This window comes from Pezoporus wallicus, unplaced genomic scaffold (genome assembly GCF_028554395.1).
Source record: "Pezoporus wallicus isolate ANWC-B61680 ecotype Strahan unplaced genomic scaffold, APGP_CSIRO_Pwel_v1 scaffold_11491, whole genome shotgun sequence".
Classification (NCBI taxonomy): Eukaryota; Metazoa; Chordata; class Aves; order Psittaciformes; family Psittacidae; genus Pezoporus; species Pezoporus wallicus.
Window position 1 is genome coordinate 1,080,735 of NW_026642649.1, and position 24,657 is coordinate 1,105,391.

At 43.7% G+C, this 24,657-nt stretch overlaps 1 protein-coding gene across 1 annotated transcript in view; it reads right to left on the minus strand.

The window, feature by feature from the left end:
- STAC (SH3 and cysteine rich domain) overlaps window positions 1-24,657 on the minus strand; it is a 62,807-nt gene that overhangs the window by 11,413 nt on the left and 26,737 nt on the right. The window contains exons 3-7 of the mRNA XM_057431473.1: window positions 12,078-12,178; window positions 9,927-10,008; window positions 8,092-8,207; window positions 3,864-3,945; window positions 403-467 (exon numbers count right to left, since the gene is read on the minus strand). Of these exons, the coding sequence (XP_057287456.1) occupies window positions 403-467; window positions 3,864-3,945; window positions 8,092-8,207; window positions 9,927-10,008; window positions 12,078-12,178 (446 nt within the window). The remainder of the gene's footprint in view (window positions 1-402; window positions 468-3,863; window positions 3,946-8,091; window positions 8,208-9,926; window positions 10,009-12,077; window positions 12,179-24,657) is intronic.

Consider the following 24,657-nt stretch of genomic DNA (forward strand, 5'->3'; position numbering starts at 1 on the left):
AATGATTTTCCACACCATATCTATGATCTGTTCCTAACGACATGGCCTCCACACTGGATCCTTTATGTTCACAATATCAATTTGTCACAACCAGAACATAAAGGAGTCCCTAACAGGTAAACCAAAGAGCCATCCAGTCCTGTAGATTGCTTCCAACTGTGGCCAGTGGCCCAGAAATGGTGTAGGAACGTGACAGTCAGATACCAGTGCTTCTCCAGAATAGACCCCCAGCAAACCTACTCAAGGGCCTCAGCTATCTATAAAACCAAGACTTTTATTTATATATATGTACATGTATATAAATATATATATACTTTTTATATATATTTTTTTATATATACACATATATATATATTTCCCGTTCCCATTCCCATTGCGTTCTCACAACACGTATGCCCATACCAGGGAATGTATACTTTTTGGTTCTTCTCCAAAGTGTTCTGTGCCGTTTTCAGAGTATGTAAACACTGCAATAAAGAAAAGACACGACACGTTAGGGGTAGTGTAAGACTCTTCACCTCAGCAGCATCACTTTCATTGTGTTAATCTGTTTCCTTTCCCCCTTAATTTCTCTGATCCCTTGTGCTCTCCTCTGAACCCTTCTACACCCCCCCCCCCCAAAACCACATACACTGGCATACAGCACAAAATAACCTGTCCTGAAGAATTTCCAATCCTAACAAATAAACCATTTTCATCAAGTGAATATACACAAGTGCAGCTCTGGGAGCAGAACCTAGGTCCCCTAACTGCATTACTAGTTGAAGTCCATCAGCCTCATCCTCCCACTGAATGCTGGATTTCCATGTTTAGGATGAGCAGTGTTTCAGTTCAAAAGCACCTGCAAATGCATCACTATAAATGACAACTCTGAAGTTCTATGAGTGAAATGGTGAGGTTTCTTGAGAATAGGGAGTTGTGTTTAGACACTGAAACAGCAGTGTTCTTGTAACAAAGACAGCCAAAACAGCAGTGACAGCATGCACAAGACTTGTGCAAACTAGCATGTATCCATGAGCACACACAAGCACATATTCTCTGATAAAATGCAATAATATTGCAGTCATAAAGCTCAATGTGAAGACAGCATGTGAGCTGGTACCTGCAGCGATTAACCTGAGAATGCCCCACGCTGGGTCCATCCACGTGGTCTGACCGCACTGACCTGGGGGCCTCAATCTGTATCTACCAAGTCCTTCTATAGAGAGACCTGACCCTGCAAACTGTCAATCTGCCACCAGTACCAGAGGGAAAACCAACACAAAATGAATGTCCTTTTATCTTCTAGTATAGGGGTGCATGAGTATATCTGACATCTGTAGAAAGGGGTGTAAAATGCTGCTGTGACAAGCTGGCAGTGTTTAAGTCCTACTCAAGTGACTGTTCTTTGTTTTTTTTTGTCCAGAGGAAGAGAAGTTGAGGAGACAAATAGAAAAAGTCCCAGTTAATCATGAATTTGGGTAGCCAGAACATTTTGGACTTGCAGAAAGCCATTCGCCAGACAAAGTAGAAGCACTTTGGCATCATGTTTGGAGTGATATCTGCTTGGTGACAGGATATAAAGCTGAAAGCTAATGCATTATGTACATTATGAGGCTAATGTACAGCCTCATAAGCTGTGGAGCTGACCCAGAAGGCAGAGAGGGAGCTGAAATATATCCTGGGTTTGTAGGGAAGACATCCCTTAGTTCACTTGAGGGGAAAGTGCTCAAATCCCTGTTGATAACAGATTCATACGTGTCACTTGAATCACATTTTGGCTTGCGGGACTTCTGTTACAGATGGCAATTCACAGCAGGGAGGGAGCATAACTGGCTTAGAGGAGGCTGAAGGGCTGGAAATCAGGTATGCCACCTTAGAGCTGTACACTAGGAAGCCTTGCTTCGTTTCTGACTGAAAAAGCCTTCCTTTGAAGTTGTTGTCCGAGCAGTCTGTAGGAGTGATTCCACGGCTACACGTGCTGGGCTCTTTCACCCTTCTGCAGGCTGTGTCTTTTCCATTCTTCCCCTTTCAGGAAAGAGTCCCCAAAGTACCTTTGCCTAAAAATCTTATTTGCAGAAGGCCCTGTTTTAATTAAAAGGGAAAGAAGCGGAATAGAGCTGGTTCACCAAAGCACTGCAGTGGCACTGCCTGCTGAAGGAGCAGGGGACAGCCGAGGAGAACGGAGTGGTGAATCACCCTGCAATAATATATTCAATGCACTTCCTTAAGCGTTTCATCTCTGTTTAGCTCATGGTCCCTGGCTCTTCCCAAATGCCATATGGGTGTGTAGACCACTTCCCCGCACAATAAAACCCCATTTATTTGCACGTTTGCTTGCCCTAGCAGCAGCCAGCAAAAAAAAAGGCAAAGAAAAAGGAGGGATTTTTTCCAGTGGGAGAAGGCTTTTGCCATCCCACCGCTTGGGCAAACAGTGCAGGCACTCCATGAAAAACCTACCGAGGGGAAACTTTTGGAGCGGCTGATGCATAATTTATACCCTGAGCCTCTGAAGGATGGATTGTGGAAAAGGCAGCGCTGATCAAAGGAATCGCTAATGTGCCGCGGAAGTTGTGTGGAGGTTTGACACATGCTGAGTTTTTAAACTGATCTCTATGAGTAAGTTCCTTAAAGGCCTCTCGGTGCATTCGGTGAATACAGAGCTCAGAGAAGAAAGTTTCTTTGGGTGTCAGAAATGGAGCTCCCGATTGACAGGGAAATGAAAAGTTATCTGGAAATGCAGGATCAAATTAATCTCGGGTGGGCAGGATTAAACAATGAATTCTTTAACCAGGTCAGGTCAGCTCGCACTTGCAAAACAGAGAACCTACATGTATTGCTGAGACAAAGCAGGTAACGTAGATGGTGTGTGCACAAAGTGAGGGGGAGGAAATGACTGAACACAGTGAGCAGTGACAGGACCAGGAGGGGAGAAAAGGAATAAGGAGACAGCATAAAATGGGAATGGACAAGTTGGAGCTGTCATTTTACCTACATGTATTGCTAGCAGCACGTAAAGGGCACTGGGGGTGCTATGAAGAAGAAAAGGATGCTCAAAGTGATTTATTTTGGTAGCGTATGAGATACATGCTAAACCATCAGATCAACTTCTTTAGCAGCACCTGAGATTTAGCAAAGCAGCCTCCAGGTGCTGCCAGAGAAGTTGCTCTGATGGTCTGGACCTGAAGCTTTGCTTAGTGTCCCAAACCCTTCTGCACTTATTTCTTCCCTCACTGAATTCAAGAACAGTGCCACAAACACCAATTTCATTGACTAAGTTTTCATTACTAAGCTCTCTATGGGTATGATGGTCTTGAAACCCCATCACATCAATGCTGTAAAAACATTACTCTGGTACTGCATAGCAGGCAAGGAAATTAGGCTATTAATATTACTGAGCACATACTGTACTTGTACTGAGCTGCAATTATGATCAGGATTCACTGTGTTCGATATTTCACAGACATATGTATATTATATGATTCATCTCCTGTCCCAAAGAGGTTATGGTATACAAAGCCACGTACACAAGTCCAACATATGGAAAAGATTTGGTTTTGTTCCACTTAGCCAATGCTGAACTGCAGCATGTTAAGTGATTAGTCTACAGCCATGTTCCTGAAGTATGGGAGATAGGGAATGGACCTGAACCTTGGCCAGTATCAGGTCTGGACACAGAAACTAAAGAAAATGGTGGCTTGGATTTCATCTGAATGGCAAAAAGCATTCCCCAAACTCTTGCACCAACTTCACCCCCCACTCAACTCCCTGTCTGAAAGCCAGAACGCTGCTAAAATATGGACATGCCATAAAACCCCCATCTGAAATAGGTTGTACACAGGCCTGTACATCTGAAGATGCTCTCCTGGCCTGGCAGCACTCACCGCTGTTGCTGCGCTTCCTGCTTATGTCAAGGGTGCCTGCAGAGCTACCGCCTTCCTCAGGAACTTCTGCCAGGTCAGCTGTCTGCAGGGACAGGAAGAGCAAGATGGGGTGAGCCAAGACCACAGAAGAGCCTTTGGGGAAGGCAGCAGTTGGGTGTTATCAGAGCAGAGCAAGTCAGCCTGATGGGATTACAGAAAACATTGTACCTGGTGATGCACAACAAATACCTACTTCCCAGGGAGCCCAGAAAGAACTCCAGACCAAATTGGCAGCCTGGAGCACAAAAGATTTCTGCAGTATAAAGTGAAATGAAAATCAGGGAACAAAGGATTATGTTAAATTATGTGGTTCTCTGTATAAAACAGAAGGAGCTTGGGGGGATTTGTAGATCCTGCAGGTATACTAAATAGCTATCTACCATCAGACTGGATGTTAATTGAAATCAGTGACTATTAATTTACGAACCCTGAATCCATTATTCAGTAAAATAACTGTAATGTATTGATTTTAGTTCTGTTAACATGCTGTGAAAGAAGGAGCTGGAGTGTGATGGAGTTGGTGAAGTCAGTCTTTAAATATCTGCCCTCACGGGCTTTTTAAAGTCATCTGGTTGGTATGGTTAGGGAAAAATGAAACCCAAGTGGTGGTGTTAGACTTACTATGATTTCTTATTTGTACCACATTAATGTCAATCATGGTTAGGGACCCATTGTTCTAGAGTGTAGGAAAACATGGGTGATATAATCTCAAGCCTCAGAAGTATACTCTGCATAAGGCACTGGATTCCTCAGTTGAGTAGTCAGCTTCTCCATCTATAGCCTGACAGGAACCAGGAGCTGCTCCAAACAGCTGTCTGAATCCGACCTTATGGAACTGCAGTTTCTGTGACATCTTTTGGGTAGAACACCTTTGCTAAAAGTAAAAAACCCAAATGCTGAACTTGAGTCAGGTGCTCTCTCCAATCTGAAAAACTGAACCCTGATGTGCTCCTGAGCTTTGCTTGTTTCTTGTTAACAGGACTGCAAGACACATGCAAGGATGTAACTTCAGTTTTCCATGACACTTTGCAATCGTACTGTACACAAAGGCTCTGTCCATTGCTTTACAGACTTTTGCCTTCTTATAGGAAGAGAAGCCAGGTGAGGAACACCCACTGCTTTTGTTCAAGATCTGAGTTCCTTTAGAGATTTTGATGGGGTTTTGGGGTTTGTTTTAGCAGTGTTGACACTAAGTAAAACCAGGCTGGTTTGGAAAGTACTGCGACAATTTTATTTTCCATATCTAGTACATTCCCAGCTACTTCTCCACCCAAGGATACCAATGAACAAAGAGGTTAAAAGTAGGTTTATGCCTTAGGTATCCTGTGGTTATGTTGCTTCCCCTGCTATTTTAAGAGACTTCCACTTTACTGCTCTGTTCTGCATTGCTTTTAGACACAGCCTTTTGGAGCAGGTCATGTTTCTCTTGCATCTTGCACAAATGGGTCACCCCAGATGAGAAGGCACTGCAGTAGCAATGGGTGCAATATGCAATAGCATGGAGACAGTGCAGAGCTTACCTAGGGAATTCTAGTTGCTGTGTGGAGAAGGGAAACTGGCTTAGATGAAACAGCAAGTGCCAGCCATTTTCCAGCTCATTGCTATGGCATGTTCCTCATTCTTCATAGACTATCTTCATAATTACATGATTGCTGATAATTAGCTTCATATTTTATTGGGTACTACTGCATATGGGATGCTCAGTGGCTGTCTCTTCAGTGCACACCTCATTCAAAACCTCCTGAAGTAACCTCAGTTAACGATTTTACACTCAAGAGCTCTAACAGAAATGACAGCGGGACAAAACTGCTTTTGAGAGGAGCTGAGCTACGAAAAGCTAACGAGAACTGGAATCACGTTTACATCACCTCGAGTGACTTTCTGTATAAATGTGGGTTGCAGCAGCACAGTTTTAAGGAAGCAGTAGGTAGTAAATCTGGAGCATATGGCCCCTTTCCTTTATGGAAAATGCAGAATCCGGGCTGAAAAACCACAGTGGGTGCATCCACACTGCTCACTCATATTCAAAATACCATGGCTAGTTCTCTGCTCTGCCTAGTCATGAACTGCAGTCCTGGAAGCTTTATGGCTGTAGAGACAAGGCATGCTGCAAAGCCTCTGTACTGCTGTGAGCCTCACACAGCTGCTTCTGCTTGGAGAGGAGTGAAGCAACACAGAAGTGAGGACCACTGGGGAAAGAACTTAGTACCTATGTGTTATTAGGTACTGCACATGTGCTGCTCGCTCACATGCTCTGGTGCATTTTTACCTCTGCTCTAAGGGCTCTGTGTCATGTCCCTGCTGTGGTCGCCGCTCAGTGCCTGCTCCTGGGTCACACATCACAGTTATAAAGATCCATCACTTGGATCAGGCTTGTGTCTGCCCCGGTTGTCTCAATCCACAAGCTTGCACTGGCACAAGCTATGGTTTAACATATCTGTTTATTCAGTTCTCTAATGTTCCCTGTTTTCTGTATGCTGACACATGTTATATTCTCTCTCAGCCTCAATACCCTGGAGAAATCCCCATAATGAACTTGCATTCCTCATCCTCCACCCACACCCCACCTAGACGTGATCAGCTCCCTAGGGCAAGCTGATGCAGCAGTCGTGACTTCTACGCTTGAGTTGCCATTCATAATTTAACAGAACACTTTGTGGATTTAGGAAGCAATAATTACATTTGTAGAACTCCTTTCTTCAAAGCAAATTAAATAACTGAAAGAAACGCAACCACAAGGCGAGAGGTGGTGGTGTTACTTCGGGCTTTAAAGAAGAATGGGAATTACAAAACCTCTGTTAAGGCACAAACAAGGGGTGATAGAGGACATGTTGTTTAATAACTTCCTTGCAGATTTCACTTAGTTCTTGTTTAAATTTGCCTGGTTTCTTTCCCATCTGACACAAATGGATGTCTGTTTAGTGGCCACCTATACCACCTAACGTTACAATTCAGTGGGCATACGTTGAAGCGCCAGGGAGATGCTGTACCAAACATGAACAGATAATAGTACAGCTTCAAATCAAACATATAAGTGTTTGCTCTGAGGCCTGGAGACCAAGTGTCATTATGTCTCTGTGCCTGGGGTTTTTATCCTGAGGTGAGAGTGGGACAGATTGTCAGATAATGTGGGTCTGAGTTTTAGATATGACAACCAGTGTTAGCCTCCAGTGTATTCAGGGGTGATTTTGTTGTGCCTTCTTTTTGGTGGGGGGACCAGTGGGAAGGATGTCGATGCAAAAACAAAAGAGCCTCAAGCATATATAGGCTGAAGTCCCTGTTTATGAGAGATGAAAGGGTAGCAAACAGTCTTTCAACACCATGAATGAGCTCCTGGTCTCATGGATTCCAACACTGCTGAAATAACCATTCCTGTAAGGCAGAAATTGGTTATTGTTACTGTTGAGCTAAGTAGGGATTTAGCAAAAGCAGGGCTAAGGGAACTATTGTTTCCCTTGTTCTCCTTCTCCAGTTTTCTGCCTGGCCTTTTATGATAGGAGAAAGTGAATGACAAAGATTAGCACAAAGGCGAAAATCTCCCTGTCTGGACAGAACAAGCTGTGTACACCTGCCTGGAGTTTGGGTTTTGGAGAGGAATCCAGGTCTCTGAGGCTGAGCCTATACTGAGGAGGAGTGGAAGTGTCAGTCTGCTACCTTGTCACAGTGGCTTAGTATTGTGGAGCTTTGGCCTTTTAAATTTAGGCTCTGAGGACTCCAGCCCATTGCCATCACTTGTATGAAGGATAAATGTATGAATGCCATCACTTGTATGAAGGGTAAATGCCCACCATCAACCACAGGCAGTGGGCATGTACTCCAGCATGACGGTTAAATATCTCTGTTCCACTTTCACACAATCAAAATCAAAAGAACACAATTCCCTTTTCCAATCTGACAAAATAAGATTATTCATTTAATTCGTATTTTCTTTTTTTTTCCATTTAATATGTATTTTAATTTTTTTCATTTAATTTGCATTTCCCCCTTTTTCTCAGGAGTCATCTCAATGACATTTCAAACCTCAGTTTGCAAAAGCAATGTGTTTCCTGGTCTTACTTTGGAAGCTCAGCATGAGATTAGTGTTTTACAGTTTGAAATACAAGTTTTGTGAGCTCTGATATGAACTCCTGTGGGTGAATATCTGCTGCTCCTCCAGAAAGAAAATGGAACAAAGACGTGGGATACTCACAGAATTTCTGTTTGGAGAATCAGACCCACTTCCAGAGCTGCCCTTTTTGGTTTTCTGGGCTAAGGAGGTCCCAAAGCGGAGAGTTTCATACACAGGATCAACCTTGTTTCCGCAGGCTGCAACAGAAGGAGCAAAATGTGCATCAACCCCTTGGAGATACTTCTGATCATGTTCCTGCACCACCTGGAGAAATACCTGCCTCTACCAGCATGCTGGGGTGTATGCTTAGACACGAGCTGACAGATTATCCTGATACAAAGTGTTAGATAACTTGGTGGAATTGGCTTTTGCTAGCGATTTCCTGCTTCTCCCATCAAAATCATCCTCCCCTCATACAGGTTCTTAGGGTCCTGGCCATTGCCTTGTTTCTCTTCACCTGCCATCCCTCTTCTCTAATCACCGCTGATGCTGCCTACACTGAGGTAAGGAAGACAAAGTGCCAGTGACTCCAATCCATGTTTGCTGCCTGTTCCCACCTACCACTGACCTCTTGGATCGCTCTCAACAGCATGCTTAAAGGGAAAAGCCCTGCGTGGTGCCTGAGCATCCTTGTGGTATGGGTGGGCCAACTCCTTTATCCATCTGCATTCAGCACTCCTACTTGGCTAACGTGGATAAACACGATGGCCTGGATCTTCCTTGAAAGACGCTGACATCCCCACTGTGGGGCCATATGAGGTCTGGAGGCAGGCATGAGTAGGTACCTGCTGTTGGGAATGTGCTCCAAGTTGCTCAGCTCAGCCTAGGAGTGACTAGAAAGGAGACCACTCACTCCCACTGGTATATGTCTGTTCAGTTCTCATTGCCACTGTCCCTCATAGCTGCCTCTAAAAGTCGTTTGCCACAGTAGAGAAATGGACATCTTCAGCTAGCACAAGCAAATTCCCTTCACATCCTTTTCCTTATACTTAACACTCCTCAGCCTGCTTTGTGGTACAAGGCAGCAGACATGTACAATACATTATATATGTAGTACTGTGTAGAAGGAGGTAAGTTTTGGCCAGTATACTGAGAAAACACGTGGGATTTGGAACTTTGATGAGAGCAAAGCACACTTCACTTTTAGCCAGAGTTTGCTCAAAACGTTTCTATTGTTTCTGACAAGAATTACATATTTTTTTTAGAAAAAAACTGAGATGAAATCCATTTAATTCTTTAATTTAACCCCCCCTGTTTTCAAACTGCTGAAAACAACACAGCAAATGTCCTCAGAGACCTAACTGTAAGCTGGCCGCCTAGTTTTGGCTTTCATGGTTTGTACTGCCTGGCCAGGGAATTGGGGGGAGAAATTATTTCCTCGAATTGACCCAACTTCTCCATTTCAGAAGGTTTCTTTCCAGGAGTTTGGTATCAGAGCGAGTGAAATCTGGTCTCTGCAATGCTCAGGCAGTGTGCAGACATGGTTAATAAGGGAAAAGCATGAGGAAAGTAAGGAGTGTGGAGGGAATCAAGCAGGACCTGAGCAATGTCCCTCCAAAGCCAGACCAGTGATTTGAATGCCTTCTGCTGTTCTGATCCGTCTTTTATCTGGTTCTTCCCAGCCCAGGCCTTCACCAGTGCTTCCTCCCTTTTAAGTTCCAACCTTGGTCTCAGCTGGTGATCATTCTAAGCAGGGTGATTGCTAAAAGGTTGCATGTATGGGGGGGGTGAGTGAAGCGCACAATAAACACACCCTCTCCTCTTCCAGCTATCTTTGAAGTGGTCCTTTCCTGAGATGGCAGAAGGACATCCAGCCACCGAAAGGAGCTGGAAGGCTGCTGAGGGTAAATAACCTGCTGCTGCTGCTGCAGAGCACTGCCCAAGGGAGACTGAACAGAAAAGCAATTGAAACCTACCAATAGGCATCACTTCTTTGATGCAGCCAAACTGTTCATGAATGAGTAGGGGTGAGCTGTAGTACCGTCGAAATCCCTTTGGCTGGAGGGAGAGAAAGCAAAGACAAGTGAAGTGCACTGCTCCCATGATACAGGCAGTAGAAATAACCTCAGCTCCTGTGTTAACGGCTGGAAATGTGCCTCCTGTTGTTGTCTCACCACGGGGTTTAGAGATCAGGGATTAATTAGATTCATCCCCAGTTTCCCTTCCTTATGTGGAAGGAGGGGCTCATTTTCAGCTCCCCTTTTTCTTTCATCTCACACAAAAGCAGCACTGATCAGCTGCAGCAGAGGTGCTGAATCATTACAGGTTCTGGGAAGGTTCCCCTCTCCCTTTCTCTTTATGCAGTGTGAATCTGCATTGTTTTGCATTTGCTAAACACAGGACTACCCTTCCCCGCCCTAACGCCAAATCCTCGTGTGCCCACCTGTGAAACCCAAGGAATTTAGAGCCTTTCTATGGATTTTTCTGAGGTTTGCTGCCCACTGACTGCAGCTCCCACTGCCTTTTTGTCTTGTAAGGACACAAAGCTTCCCAAGTTGTCACCAGATATCCCCTCAGTGCCCTTTTGTAGAGAAATGCACTGTAACAACTCAAGCTGTACCATTAAAGGCCACAATATGGCAAATAACTGTGCCCTATACCACTCATAAAACACTTCTTAGAAGGCTGACCATTTCCTGTTACCTCTCTATTTACTATCTCAGCTAGCAAATACCTCAGGCAAAGGCCGAGGACCCCAAATGAAGGTGCTAACATCTAAGGCATTGGAAAGACCCTTCCAGGTAATAGGGACTCACAAATGGTCTCTCAGATTTGTAATCTTCACAGGCTCGAGAGCTTCCAGCCACAGTAAGACGTGGAAAAGCCTCATTGAGATGTGCACATCTACTGTATCCTATGCTCAGTATACATCAAAAATGATAGGCAACTAATTCTTTTGCTAATGAGCCACAGTACAGATTAAGAAGGAATGAGGAGGCTGATAAATTTGGTCTCTTAGAGTAATAAATTCCAGATCCATGGTTTGCCCCCAAAATAGATTCAGACATAACGTGAGCTCAGAAAAACCCAGGAGCTTTGCTGGACAGCTTCCTGATGTAAATTTGCCCTCTACTTTTCTGCTGCTGAAAACTAATGACCACAAATAAGTAATGTGATTTTATATTTGACTTGTCCAGGACTTGCAGTGGCACCAGCTCTTCACAGACTGACTTCCTATATCAGAATGCTTCACACTAGGGCTATGGTTATGGTTTAAATGCATAAAGATTTGCCTCATGTGTATGAACAACAATAGCTTTTACTGAATACTCTTTTTCCTGCCTTCTGAAGCCTATTTTTTCATCATTTAACACAGTGAAACTGCTCGGGTTTAGCTCATATTTGTCTCGGGTACCTTCAGGTTGCAGCAAATAAGAACATGCGAAACATGAATATGTCTATTCAGTTTTGATATTCTAAATGGCCATTTTTCCAAGTCCTTTTGTCAAAAGAACTGCATTCCCATAAGAGTCATCAAGTTGGGTTAGAACTGTCTCACACACAATGTCCTGCCTATGCCAATAATGAGAATTTGCTGCTCAGAAGGTGAGCCAGGCAGGGCTCCATACGGGAGGAAATCTCCTCCCAGCCTCTCCTAACGAGAGATTGATTCAAACTCTGCAATGTCCCACAGTGAAATAGCCTTTGGTTTTCTTTTTAAGATGAATTTGGGGTTTTCTTCAAGCCCTAACAGTGGAAAAAACAATAAAACATAATTTGAAGGATTTTTCATGAAACTCTGTTGGAGTATTTTCACTGATTTCTAGCATTCCTTGTGAGATTTACACTACACACAGCACAGTTTAAACCAAGGGAATTAATTCTGTTATTTAGCTGAATCTGGATTATGGAACTGCATTTTCACATCCACAAACAGACCAGATTTGTGTTTCATTATGGTTCAGGTCTATGAGTAACAGCAATTGCCCAAATGGATTCTAAGGTGACCAACCTGCCTTTCCTTCTCTGTCTTCAGTGAAGTGACCTGGTGTCAGTTCTGTTCACACACTAGCTAACACCAGCCAGGTCAGGCACACAGGGTCAGCAGTGCTTCCCATTGCACTTACCAGCTTGCCCATGCAGCGCTGCTGTCCAATGCTGTCCGCACACTTGTGGTGGATGCTCATCTTACAAGCCTTGCAGCGCAGTCCATGCTTGGCGGTTGTCCCTGTGAAATGCAGGGAAATGATTTATTCAGACAAAATCCATAGTTTCCATGCATTTAACGACTGACCTGAAAGAACGGACAGGGAGGTCACTTTACTGCTTTTACTGGAGGTTGCCTCACCTGCTTTTCTTCATATACATTTATACACACGTTTTCATTACAGCCTATGTTAGGCATTTTGCCCCCAGGCCCTTTCCTAGGCTATTGTTGCCTTTACAGATATACATCAGATGATGCTCTGTTGTATGAGAGCCTTATCTGTGATGTCTCTACCTCACAAACACCAAGCAAAATCCCTCTGCTGTTTTGAAAGGGCTTGGCATGAGAGCTGTGCATGGCTGAGGGAGCTGCTGAAGAAACACCCAGGTTCGGGAGCTGCCCTGGGGATCCAGTGAAGGACCAGGTTTTGTGGGGGGAGGTAGCTCCAGGGGTGTGTGAGGGGGCTAAACCAGCCCCCTTACCATTGCTCACACATTCACCCAGGGATTGCTGCTCTCACCATCCTGGACCAGTGCTCAGAGGCTGCAGAAAGGGCTCCTCGCATGTCCCTGTGTGATATCATGGGTCTGACCTTGCTCCGATTCACTGGCAGTGGAAAAGACCAGCATCACAGGTAACGTAGCTCCAGGAGAAATTTCACCACACAGAAGCAGGCTTCTCCCACTTGGGCAAAGGTAGTTCTGCATTATCTTCAACATGAACTTACTCTTTAACGACAGAGCCAAGTCTGTTTGCTTCCAGGCAGGAACAGTCATTTGTATTCGTGCGCCCATAAGACCTCCTAAACTATGCAGAAGCAGTTAAACTGCAACAACTCTTTTGTCCCTGCAGGACCGTATAAACGCAATGAGTAAGCAACATGTCAGTTCATTACCATCTACTGCGAGAGTAAGAAACAAGGTAGTAAAAAAACCTCTCAAAAACCCTTGACATTTTAACCCACCCTCATTAGACAGGCACGATAGGAATGTTAGAGGGATGCTGCATCGGAAAGTGCTCATGTAGCTCTTGGTTATTTGAGCAGTCAACACCATGTACGTGCTGCTCACTTTATTTAGTGAAACCCTGTGTCTGGAAGAAGCACTTGAGGGAAGGTCTCATCAAGGTGCTGACAAAACCCAAGCCTTGACAGGACTGCTTTCAGTGGTATTGGTCCCTGAGGTGGCCACTTTCAAGCCAGAAAGAGCCAGGCTGGAGGAGCTGGGGCAGACAGGAGTGAGCAAAGCTCAGATGCATCACTAGTAGGACAGGGAACTGCCATCCTCCCCTCCTTCCTATTGAGCCTGCTGGAGAGATGGGGAGTGGATGCACTCGAGTGTGGGGTGCACCCCAGGGACTCGCACAGAGTGGGGTCAGTGCCTGCTCCCAGCTTGTTGCCTGCTTGGTCCCTCTCAGCCCCTTCTGCGTATGTGCAAGCACCTAGCCTCATCCCTGGCGTCTTTTTTCCTAGTAAACACAGGATTTACTACAAGAACACATCCCTGTGGGTTTTGGTTGGTTTTTTTTTCTGTGTGATTGCACTCGGGTTACTGTGCTGCTTTTTCAGTCAGTTTCTTTTCAATAACATATGCTCAAACCCACATTGATGGCTGAGGCTTTGTCCTTTTGGGACAGATGATGAAATACTGAATCACCTTTCCTGATGGACAACAAATGACACAGTGAGAGCACAGGGCCTCCTCCACCGCTTTTGCAATTATAAGGTGGAATGAAAAAAAGAAGTAAATGGCATCATGCTTTGCCTACACATGTGTTTAGTGTCAGTGCTTAGACTGGGTCATGCTGGTCTGTACCAACATGACTCTTACCTGCTTTACTAAGTTACTCCTGAGGTTCACCTGAAAAGACAGTCTCACAGACTGGCTGTGTTACACTCTTCCAGCCGTTTCAGTGTTAACATTACAGGTGTGTATTCATCCTTACGTGTTATAACCACGCGATCACAGAAGATACGCATCTGTCAATATAAACGTGCATCCAAATGATGTGTTAACTGAATGCAAAGTGTCCGTTCCACCTTCAAAAACTAAGACCCAGCTTCTCCACAGCAGAAACCTGTGATCATGTGAAAATCACTAACACCATAAATTACAAAGAGCAGCACTGTATTTCTATTGCTGAATGTCATTTGTTACCGGTGGGCAGGTAAGTAAGGGCTTCAAAGAGAGGAAAAGTATTTCAGTCACACTCCTGAGCCTACAAGAAGTCTTTGTAAATCAAAACGAAATTGCCTCTAACCACCAAAAGCTTCAATCTTTAATTCATTGTCATTTCTAACTACTTGATTTACTGCAGGATTAGGCAGCTTGGAAATAATTTGCATATATCTCCCTGTCTCCCACTGAGGAATAACTAAAGGGCTTAAAGAAGAAGCATTTATTCTGTATTTACACTTAACTACCATATCCCAAAGCTCTGAAAATGGCATTTATACATGACAGATTTCCATTCTTCCCCAAGATAATTCTTTCTTCTTCGATTTCTGATCTCAATCACACTAAATCAAACCTCCTCAGGGAACCATAGCTAAGCTATTTCAAAACTGCTACCAGAGATTAGACAACTACATACTGGCAATGCATCAGACCCAGAAGTTCCCGAGATTCAGAACTGAGGCACTGCCCACGCTGCAAAGAACAGATCCATGTTCTGTATAGGTGTAAATGAGACCAGGGTTTGACCTGCTGCATCAGTTTTCATCCTCCCATGTAAGCAAGCTTTTTGACTTCGCAGTTGCCTCAATGGGGCTGGTTTTGGAAGGCATCCTGGTAGTTTGAAACGGGGGGAAAAGCTGACAGAACAGTGTTTCACTGCATGCAAATGAGGAAATTTCATGTCAGGATACCTGACTAGCTCTTAAATGAACTTAAAACTGAGGTTCTCCTACAGCCAGTTTCTTCAGGTACCAGCTAATGCATCCAGACACCCGGCCCTGGAAGGACAGCGTTTTGAGAAGCAGGTCATGTTTAATAATGCCTCGCTAGAAATACTCTACGACTGGGTCAGCTCCCATTTGAATATCTAAACCAGTGGCTAGGTTTTCCAGGGCAGCCATGGAAAATTGAATCCTAAACTGTTCTGATAATCTGACCTCAAATACGACCAGAAGGACGCAGTGCATCACTTTGGTAAAGCTAAAGCTTCCTGTGGAGAAAGCCTAAATGGAAACAGAACACCTCAATATAGGTGGATGGAAAGATCTGGAGAGAGACAGAGGAGACAGGGCAGAATTTAATCCTAAATCTTTATGTCTGTCTCTCCTATAATTTAGTAACCACGCTGCACTTCAGGAAAGTGACATTTATCCTAAGGAATGCAAATGGGAATTACATTTGTCACACACATGCAAAGGGAACCTTTATCATCCTCTTGGTCAGCACGGCTGTGGCCGCAGCACAGTTGGCTGCTTTCTGCCTGCTTCAAGACTCAACAGAAGATTAATAGCTAGAGATGGATAACAAGCCCTACAGCCCAGAGAAATGTGAGAGAACACTGCAGATGTTGGTAACAACATGACATTATGCTGCCTGTATACAGATAATTATATTATAGTAAAGTGGGAAAAAATAAAAGAGAGGATAAAATGATTCCAGTCTGTAGAGGAGAGAAAGGAGAAGGGAAAGGGACACAGAGAGAGAGACTGTCACCTCCAGCTAATCCAGCCATGACCCAACAACTATTTTTTAGCGTTCCAGCTAAGGGGAACATGCTAGTCAGAAACTGTTTTGATTTAAAACTTACATAAATAAATGCATTTAAAATTACATATTTTCCATAGAACTTCAACTTGTGCTGTGGGAGGCTGATAAAAATAATGAATGCCTTGCCCCTTTCTCCCCAAGCACATTTGCAATTGTCACCAGAAAGCTGTTTCCATGCCAGAACTGATGGGAAAAGGAGAATTTTAAGCAAGCTAGGGCCGGTATCGTAGCAGGGAAGGGTTTTGGATGTCACCTTAGAAGGAGAAAGAAAAGTCCCTGAAATGGCACTGGTGCCCATGCAGTCACCTCCAAGCCTGTGCACGACCTCCCTTCCCATCCCCTTCTTCATTTTTAATTGACTGTTTTTGCACAAAATCTCTGATGCTCAAAGGGAGACTGGTTTTAAGAACTCCTTTGTGGCTACTTCCTGCTCCTAGAGCTGGGGGTAGACCAGAGAATGGCACTTTCTCTGCAGGACATCCACCCCTTTCAAGTTAACACTCTTGAGCCTCATTCCCCCAGATCATTAGGTTTGTAAGGATGAGCTGGGCATCCCTCTGCTTGACCTTCTTTGGCCTTCAGCCTCCTGCCACCTTGGGAATTGCCCCCCTTCCTCTGCCCTAATACCTGGCATCCTTCTGCTGCTTCTTCTTAATGGATGCTGGGTCCCCATTGCCTTTCCCAGCTGACGCTGTGGGTAGGACAGAGGCCCAGATCCTCAGCTGGTCATCAGGAGAGCTATAAATCAAAGCCTGAACCCAGATTTCCCAAGCCACCCTAGATAGCTGACTGCTGGAAATCATTGCCATCTAATGCCAGAGCGACAATGCAAGCTGCTGGACACACACAGTTGCTAGGTGTGCTGACTGATACACAAATATTCACCTCACATGAAATTACCAGTGCTATCAGCAACCCTCCCATCGTGCTTTCCACTGCTAAATACAGGACTGAGAGGGTTGTTTAACAAAGTAATAAAAAGATGACATACTGACGTTGTGGTCTGCTCTGTGCTGTTCCTAAATGGCCCTCAGATAAATGTATTATGGCAGCTCTTGCCATTGCCATTTTGGTGATTCTAAAGGATCAATTTTCCTTTTTTAAGAGATGAAACCATGCTTCATGGATACCTTCTCTTTTGACACAACCAGGCAGTCATTTCAACACTATGGCAAAGGCGCTCTATGCATGAATAACCGAAGTGTAGGATGACGAAGTTCAAAGCACACTGAGAAAACTAGGCAAAAATCTTATTTAGGATTTTTTTTTCATGAATAATGGCAGCATGGGATTGACATCAAAGGGGTTACTCTTTAATGAGAGATGGTTTTGTACTGGTCTCCTTCTTTTCCACAGTTAAACCTGTGAGTTCAATGCATTCGGAGCTGTGGGTAGGTTAAAGCAGTAGCTCCTTGGGACAAGGACTCTACAGAGACATCTTATGAAGACAGGCTGAGAAAATTGGGGCTGTTGAGCCTGGAGAAGAGAAGGCTGCGTGGAGACCTCAGAGCAGCTTCCAGTGTCTGAAGGGGGCCTATAGGGATGCTGGGGAGGGACTCTTCATTAGGGACTGTAGTGATAGGACAAGGGGTAATGGGTTCAAACTGAAAGATGGGAAGTTTAGATTGGATATAAGGAGGAAATTGTTTCCTGTGAGGGTGGTGAGGCACTGGAATGGGTTGCCCAGGGAGGTTGTGAATGCTCCATCCCTGGCAGTGTTCAAGATGAGGCTGGACGAGGCCTTGGGTGAGAGGGGTTTAGTGTGAGGTGTCCCTGCCCATGGCAGGGGGTTGGAACTGGATGATCTTAAGGTCCTTTCCCACCCTAACTATTCTATGATCCTATGAACACATGGGAACTAGAGCAGGAACTTCCCCATTTGGGACCAAGCTGCCGGGTCTGAACCTGACACTTTGACTGGCGAAGCGGCCCATTCCCCTGAGTCTACCTTGTGCCAGTCTAAACCAAATGGGGTGTGGGGAGAAGCTGGGACTTCTCCATTTATGTTCTGTAGAACAGGACTTGATATGCAGCCATGGTACCTCTCCTGCCACATGGATAAATGTTAGATCACCTGTCACTAAGAGGTGCGGGTCTGTGAGTACCCACCCCACCCTATTTCCCCATAACGATATCCAATGTTTCAACAGCAAAAAAAGTTGCCTTGCCTGTAGGCAGGCTACAAAACAGCGCATAAAATTAGAACTGACTTCCTAGTGACATAGTTTTCTTTAGAAATGACATGCTGAGAAAAAACTGAGGCAGTAATAGGCAGGTTTTTTCTTCAAGGCTGTTACAGAGAAGAAAAATATCCCTACTAAAATAAAGTACTAACTTCATGGCTTTTAATCATACACAGCAGCAAGAGGAAATGCCTTTATTCCTCTTGCAAATCAACTCTGTAGCTCCTTGACAAAGAACTTCCAATGGTGCCAGACCTTTTATTATGTGGTTCAAGAACAAGACTTACTTAAAATGCAAATAAGTTTTTCCTGTCTTTGAGAGCAAAAGTGAGCCTCATTCTTGATGTCTGGTGATCAGAAGAAGAAGAAATTGTCCACAAAAGGTTTTTTGGCAATGCACTTTTCACATATTCAGCAGCTTTGCTATAAATGTCTGTCCCTGAAAGGAAATATCCACCTCCATACTTCTTAAATTATCATCTCAGGTCTTTGATCATCTACATGTTAATTAAGATGCTGGAACGCCATGATAAGTAAACTAACATCTAGATATTATCGAAAGAAATGCTCCCAGTCCTCTAAAAACCAAACAAGATAAATCATATCTAACCTTCTTTGCTCTAAACACACCCTGATATCTCAATACCTGCTTCTCTAGGCAGCTTTCTAGAGTACTGAGCCTGTGCTTGTAGACCTTTGCAGCGTGTTGCATTGTTGAGAAGGAAAATAGCTCAAAGAAGATAAGCATATACTTATCCTCTCTCCCATGATTGCCAATGGGAGGTGATAGTGAACTTCCCCAGAGATGATGGTAGTACCACGGCTGAACTGGACATGGAGAAATTAAACCTGAGGTCATGTCCTGGAGGAGGACAAGCAGAGATCAGTCGCTGGTCTTGGCCTCAGTAACGTTAGTAAACACAGTGTGTTCAATAACTCTTCTTAAGGAGAAGATGAAGAAACTCAGATTTCAAACAAGATCTCCATGTTGGCAGGCTCAGGTTATTTGTACCTGTGTTCTTACATGTGTTGGAATGAAAACCTATCCAATTACAGCTTTTGTGTGTGTGTGTGTTTTGAGATGCTTTGAAAAAACAGTTGAATTTTGTAGGGCCATTTATATGTGCTGATCCTTCAAGGACATTGGACCATTAAGGAGAAGCTGGAAACCAAAACCAAACACAGTATCTGAACGAAAGCCATGCTGCGAAATGAAAAGCAGGACTCTAGGCTTGCTGAAAATGTGGGAGAAGGCAGGTAGAACAAAAGAAGAGTCTATCCTCAGCGATGGGATTTAATATCCCCCCTGATCTGCTGATGGATTTTTAGCATTGCCTATTGCTCACAGAGCTCTATAGGCTTGAAATAAGAGGCTGCTATGGCTACATGAGAGGCACTATGAGAGTGCCAGAAGATGATGACAATTAATTAGGAATATAAAAGGCTTACTTTAAAACCCCCAGCCCTGTTATGTGAAGGGTCAGTTGCTCTGTGGTTTTCTGCTGTTTCAAACTTATTGAGGTTTTTGGCTCTTTCCTCCCATAGCAAAAAACGCTCCCTCAACAGCGCAATCTGCGCGAGCAGCAGCATCATTTGCTCTCACTGGAGATGATTCAGGGCACCACTGTGAGTAACTGGGCAGTGGTACCAGCTTGGTGGGATCAGTTTTCAGGGAGTTATTTTCACAGTTAGTCACAATGTGTTGCTTCTTTACATAATCTTACAATCACATTCTGTAACTGTGGTTTCGCTTTAGTTTCTCTTTCCACAGTGATTTTGAAAACAAGAAGAGAAATTGTAAATGTGAAAAAACATTCAAATGAAACCTTTTGGCCCTTTTCAAATGTCTTTGGTTTTTATTTCAGAAATAGTTATTGATTTCAGTGAAATCCCACAAGCTGGGCAGAAACCCACTGCTGTTGGCTATTGTCATCTGCTCAAAGAGGCAATCTCAGCTTGCAACCCCAGAGAATTTAGTACTTGACACATAGCAGCACTGGTCCACAGCACACCTACAAGTACACTTCCACATGGCATCAATTATTGTTTCAATGAATAAGAAAATCTTCTGTACAGAAGTTTCTCCAGTTCAGCAATGCAGAAAGAGTATTATGTGCCTGGGGGTAAAGCTAAAACTTCAGCAGTTTAGAGAAGATTGCTGAAGTTGCATTTACTTGCATTCATATTACCTAAGCAGAAAGAGCATGCAACGTTCCATGTAAGCCATAAGGATCATTGCTTTCTGAGGCATCCTTCTATATTAAGGACAGCGACGAGCAACCGTGGGTAGGCATTTTACTCTACACAATGACAATGCTCTATTTCTTGCAAAAGCATTTCTGCTAATTGCCTCGTTTTATGGCTTCTGCAACTCATAGTAAGGTGAAGCTGCCAGCAATTTCCCTTCTAGATGATGCTTTTGTCAGCTACATGGCAACGTAATTATCCACATAACAGCGATACTCTGGTAGACAAAGACTCTCAAGTAGAAAAATAATGTTATGACTAGAAGGTCAGCTTCAAAGAAGATGCATTTAATTCACTTATCTGAAAGCACCCGATGTCCCATAGAGCTCAGGAAAAGTCCAGAGTAGGACATTAAAGAAAGAGATCTTACATCCTGCTTCATCCCTAGGTCTTTAACAGACCTTGAGCTTACCGTTATGTTCCTCACTTGGGCTGATCTCAGAAGAAATTGCCACTACTGGATAAGGTGTTTGGTATTTTTCAATGTAGTTTCTGGTCAAAAAGCATCTTGGCTAACACCACGTCAAAATACTGCTTGTAGAGGTGCTGGGAACAATTACTGTTTTCCATCTAGTTAGGCAGCAAATGTTGGTCAAGGTCTTGAATGTCTCTTTTCCCTGAAGATTAACTGCAGCCATTTCCACCAAATGACAGCGAGCTTGCAAATGATCTGGTTACAAATGTGAAACATGCTTGATGCTCTTCAACAATTTAAAACACATTTCCACCCCCTTTTTAAAACACATCTCCACACTCTTTTCTCAGCTAAGCAGTCGCTGATTATCCCATTTACTGATAACATTCTTGCCTCATCTCAGAGGAGGAAGCCCTCCCAAAGGATAAACAGACTAAATATTTGCTTTCAAGTATTTGCTTTCAAGTCTGTTTAACTCTTCATTACCAAAGAACAATACTAATTTAATGCAGGGATGCTGCGTGACCTCTCAGTAGCTACTTTACAAATAGGGGGCTGCATGAATTGAATACTTCTTGTCATGCTTATTAAACACAGGAGTCATACCGATGGAGCACACCTGTGCTGCATGTACCATATGTATTTCTACCTCTTTTCATCTGTTCATCCCCACTTTGTGTGTTTCAGTAGACAAACCATTCACTTCTGGAAATCATGCAGAATCCCGATGACATTATCTGTACCTGACTAGTCTACAGCTAACAGTTAACTGCATACAGTAGTTTGGTTACTGCAGTACTTAACTTCCTGCTTCCAAAAGGCTTTTGTTTAGCTCTTCTTACAGGGCTCCTCCTTAAAGTGCAACAGTTTGTGCTGATGGAGAGTTATTAACTCAAGGAAGAAATCATAGGACAAACCAGGTTCAATTTCAAGCAAATATATCTATTAATATTATTATCTTGCATCCATTTTTTGCAGGTGTGTGCTAAAAAATGCAATGCTTTTGCTTGCCTTAAACCCTAGCACAGGAGGTCAGAGAGGACTGAAATCATTCTCGCTCACACTGAGTCTTAAAAGTGCTACAAGATTTAAGTGTCCATCAAGTGGAGCGAGAACTGGAGGCTCCTAAATCCAGGTGTGGATTTACTGGAGAGAGGGAGGAGAAAGAGACAGGGACTCCAGGTCATGTGTTATTAAACCTATAGGATGGCTCCTGGTACCGGTCACTGAGTCATTGACAAGGTTACACAACTGCCCCTTTTCCTCACAATCACAACCAAAGGAGTCTTTTGAAAACCTCTTTCCATAGAGAAACTCTTCATCCTCTTACATTAATAATACACAACATTCACACTATGTTGTACTGTAGGGGTCTATCACCCGGAAAATAGACCTGGGAAGGCTCAATTGTGACTGCACAAACCCATTAGAGAGGCGGACACAAAGCTTCCTCCTCAAGCTGCTCGAGGGGCATCTCCTCCTCACTGGCAGCTCTTTACCCTCCTCTATAGGGGACAACTCTCATGCTGATGCAGTGGCAACACAAATCTTTCGCCGCAGGGTCATGCAGATGGGAGATGTTAGAGAGACTGAGCGGAGGCAAGGCTGAATAATGCTATTCTGCCTTTATCCTCCAAGAGAAGCCTCAGGAAATAAAAATGCCTTTTTTATATTTATATTTGTTAAGAGTCCTCCAAACTACTACAGCCTTGGAAACAGAGCTTCAGCTACTGTCATGCTTCCCAGGTGTCCTTTTACTTTGTCTAGCTGCCAAGCAGGGGTGTTCAGCGTGTTTACCAGACCCTCGTCTACCTGGATAATGCTGAATAAAGGTAGGTGTGGATCAAAGCAGAATGCCTGCTTAATGGAAGCTAGGCAGCAAGCTTAAAAAAAGGCAAGGATGCTCTTTAGGAGGGAGCTGATCAGACTGGAGGCAGAAAGCACTGTGTCACAGTTCCTGTGAAATTTTGCTATATTTAATAAGCATCCACATAAATTACAGTTACATAAACACTTCCTCAAACTACAGAGTTTTTTCCATTACTTATTAGTCGCACTTACTGATAGTCTTAAGAGAAGAGGTTCAGATGTAGTGACTAAGGAAAATAGGAGACCATAGCTCCGATTGAGATCTCTCCCTCTCTCATTCACTCCTGCGTTTGAAAAGCTGGGCCAACTTATCAACTTTGATCCTAGCTTTATGGAGGATGTTGCATTACAGCCCTGGGGATGACAATGGCTGAATGTTCTAGTAACCACAGTAACACAGTGAAATAAAGGAATAAAGGCTGCTTCTAGACGAAATGGCCAGAAAGAATGGCCACGTGGGACTTTGCTGGCGGCTAAACCAGAACAGGCAGTGGCAGGAGCCAGTCAACACTAAAGGGGTATCACAATTTCACTGCTTAAGCACTGCTCATGAGTAGACAGGAAGTAAACTGCATTAGAGGTTTATTATTGGTATTGCTTCTTTACAATCTGCTTTGTTTTCTACATGCTTCTGACTGGAACCTAGCTACTTCCCTGAGAAGGCAGGTACTGAGTCCTTTACCTCCAGAGCTGCAAAGGTCTGGAGAATCTGCATCCAGACCAGAAACTCTATTGCCCAGAGACCATCTATAGATGAGTCTATCTCAGGTACATAAGCTAGTGATGGCATGATCCAGAAGAACCTGGGTTTGACTATTACTGGACATTCCACACCACAGTCTTGTTGGGTCTTCCTGAAAGTTTGTGGCCCTCTAGCATTGTCTTTCCAGGCAAAGATACTGCCTCAGGTGTCACTAAAAAGAGTAGTTGGTGAAAATTCCGCATCCGAGTTAAGGTTAAGCAGGGAAGGAAACTGCTAAGTATGCTTCTGAAACACCAGTGTTGTTATAAATAAGCTTCTATTTCGTTAAAACACAGCTTTAAAGGTTTCACTTTAAAGTCAGCTATTTTTAAAAGCAAAGAGACTTATTTTTTGCTACACTACTTATATCTGACTTAGATGGGAATACGTTAATTGCATGTAATATGCTTGGAATGTGTGGAAAAGAACATTTTTTCCATGTGAGTCAGCACAGGAAATGAACTGCAAGTGAGTAAAATGTTGAGAAGTCTACAGATGGAGGGTTTTTAAACACACAATCCTGTTCAAGAGTAGAGCACTGACATCATGTTTTCCTCAAGAGTATCACAGAGACGAGCGATGACACACCAGAGACTGAAGAAGAGCAAGAACTCACTTCTGATCAGCATAGTTGAAGACTCTAACCTGACGCAACATGAACAGCTCCCATCTTTGCCGGGGCCAGGCAGTTTTGCCTACCCTTATGGGCATTGCCAAAGCTTGCCACATTCTTACTAAACACAGAGGATGGTAGGCAACACAAAGCCAACTCAAAGGGGTTTGATTTTCTTTTCAGTGATGTAAAGTAAGCAAACCAATGTCTTCTAAATAATGATCTGGTGATACATTCCACAAGGTACTTTGATTTTCAACCTTTTCCCTTGTGGGGGTTATTAAAAGAGTGCTAAATACTAGTAGTAAGAACAGCAAATAAATGGATGTCTAAGAGTCTTACTGTGAAGAATGTTCATGGGTCGATGCAGTTAGGAAAAGATGCAGCCCACCATGGAGCTGAAACCTCAGTCCTAAACCAACCAATGCTTGGAGCTCACAGCAGCAGAACAGTGAGGGGCAGGAAGGAGGAGGGTCTGCTCCAGCATACAGTTGATTTGCTCTGAAATTAAGTGAATTATTACTGCTGATTTCAGTATTAGAACTGGCAACTGTACTGCAGCATTTGATGCTGCAAGAAGGCTCCATTAATGCAAAATGGATCTGCCATGCACTCCTCAGAACTCCCCCTGCATCTGAAGTTTTCTCCCTTACGTTACTTGGCAGAAAACTACTGCTTCTATGTCACATTCTCCTTCTATTTACTGAGG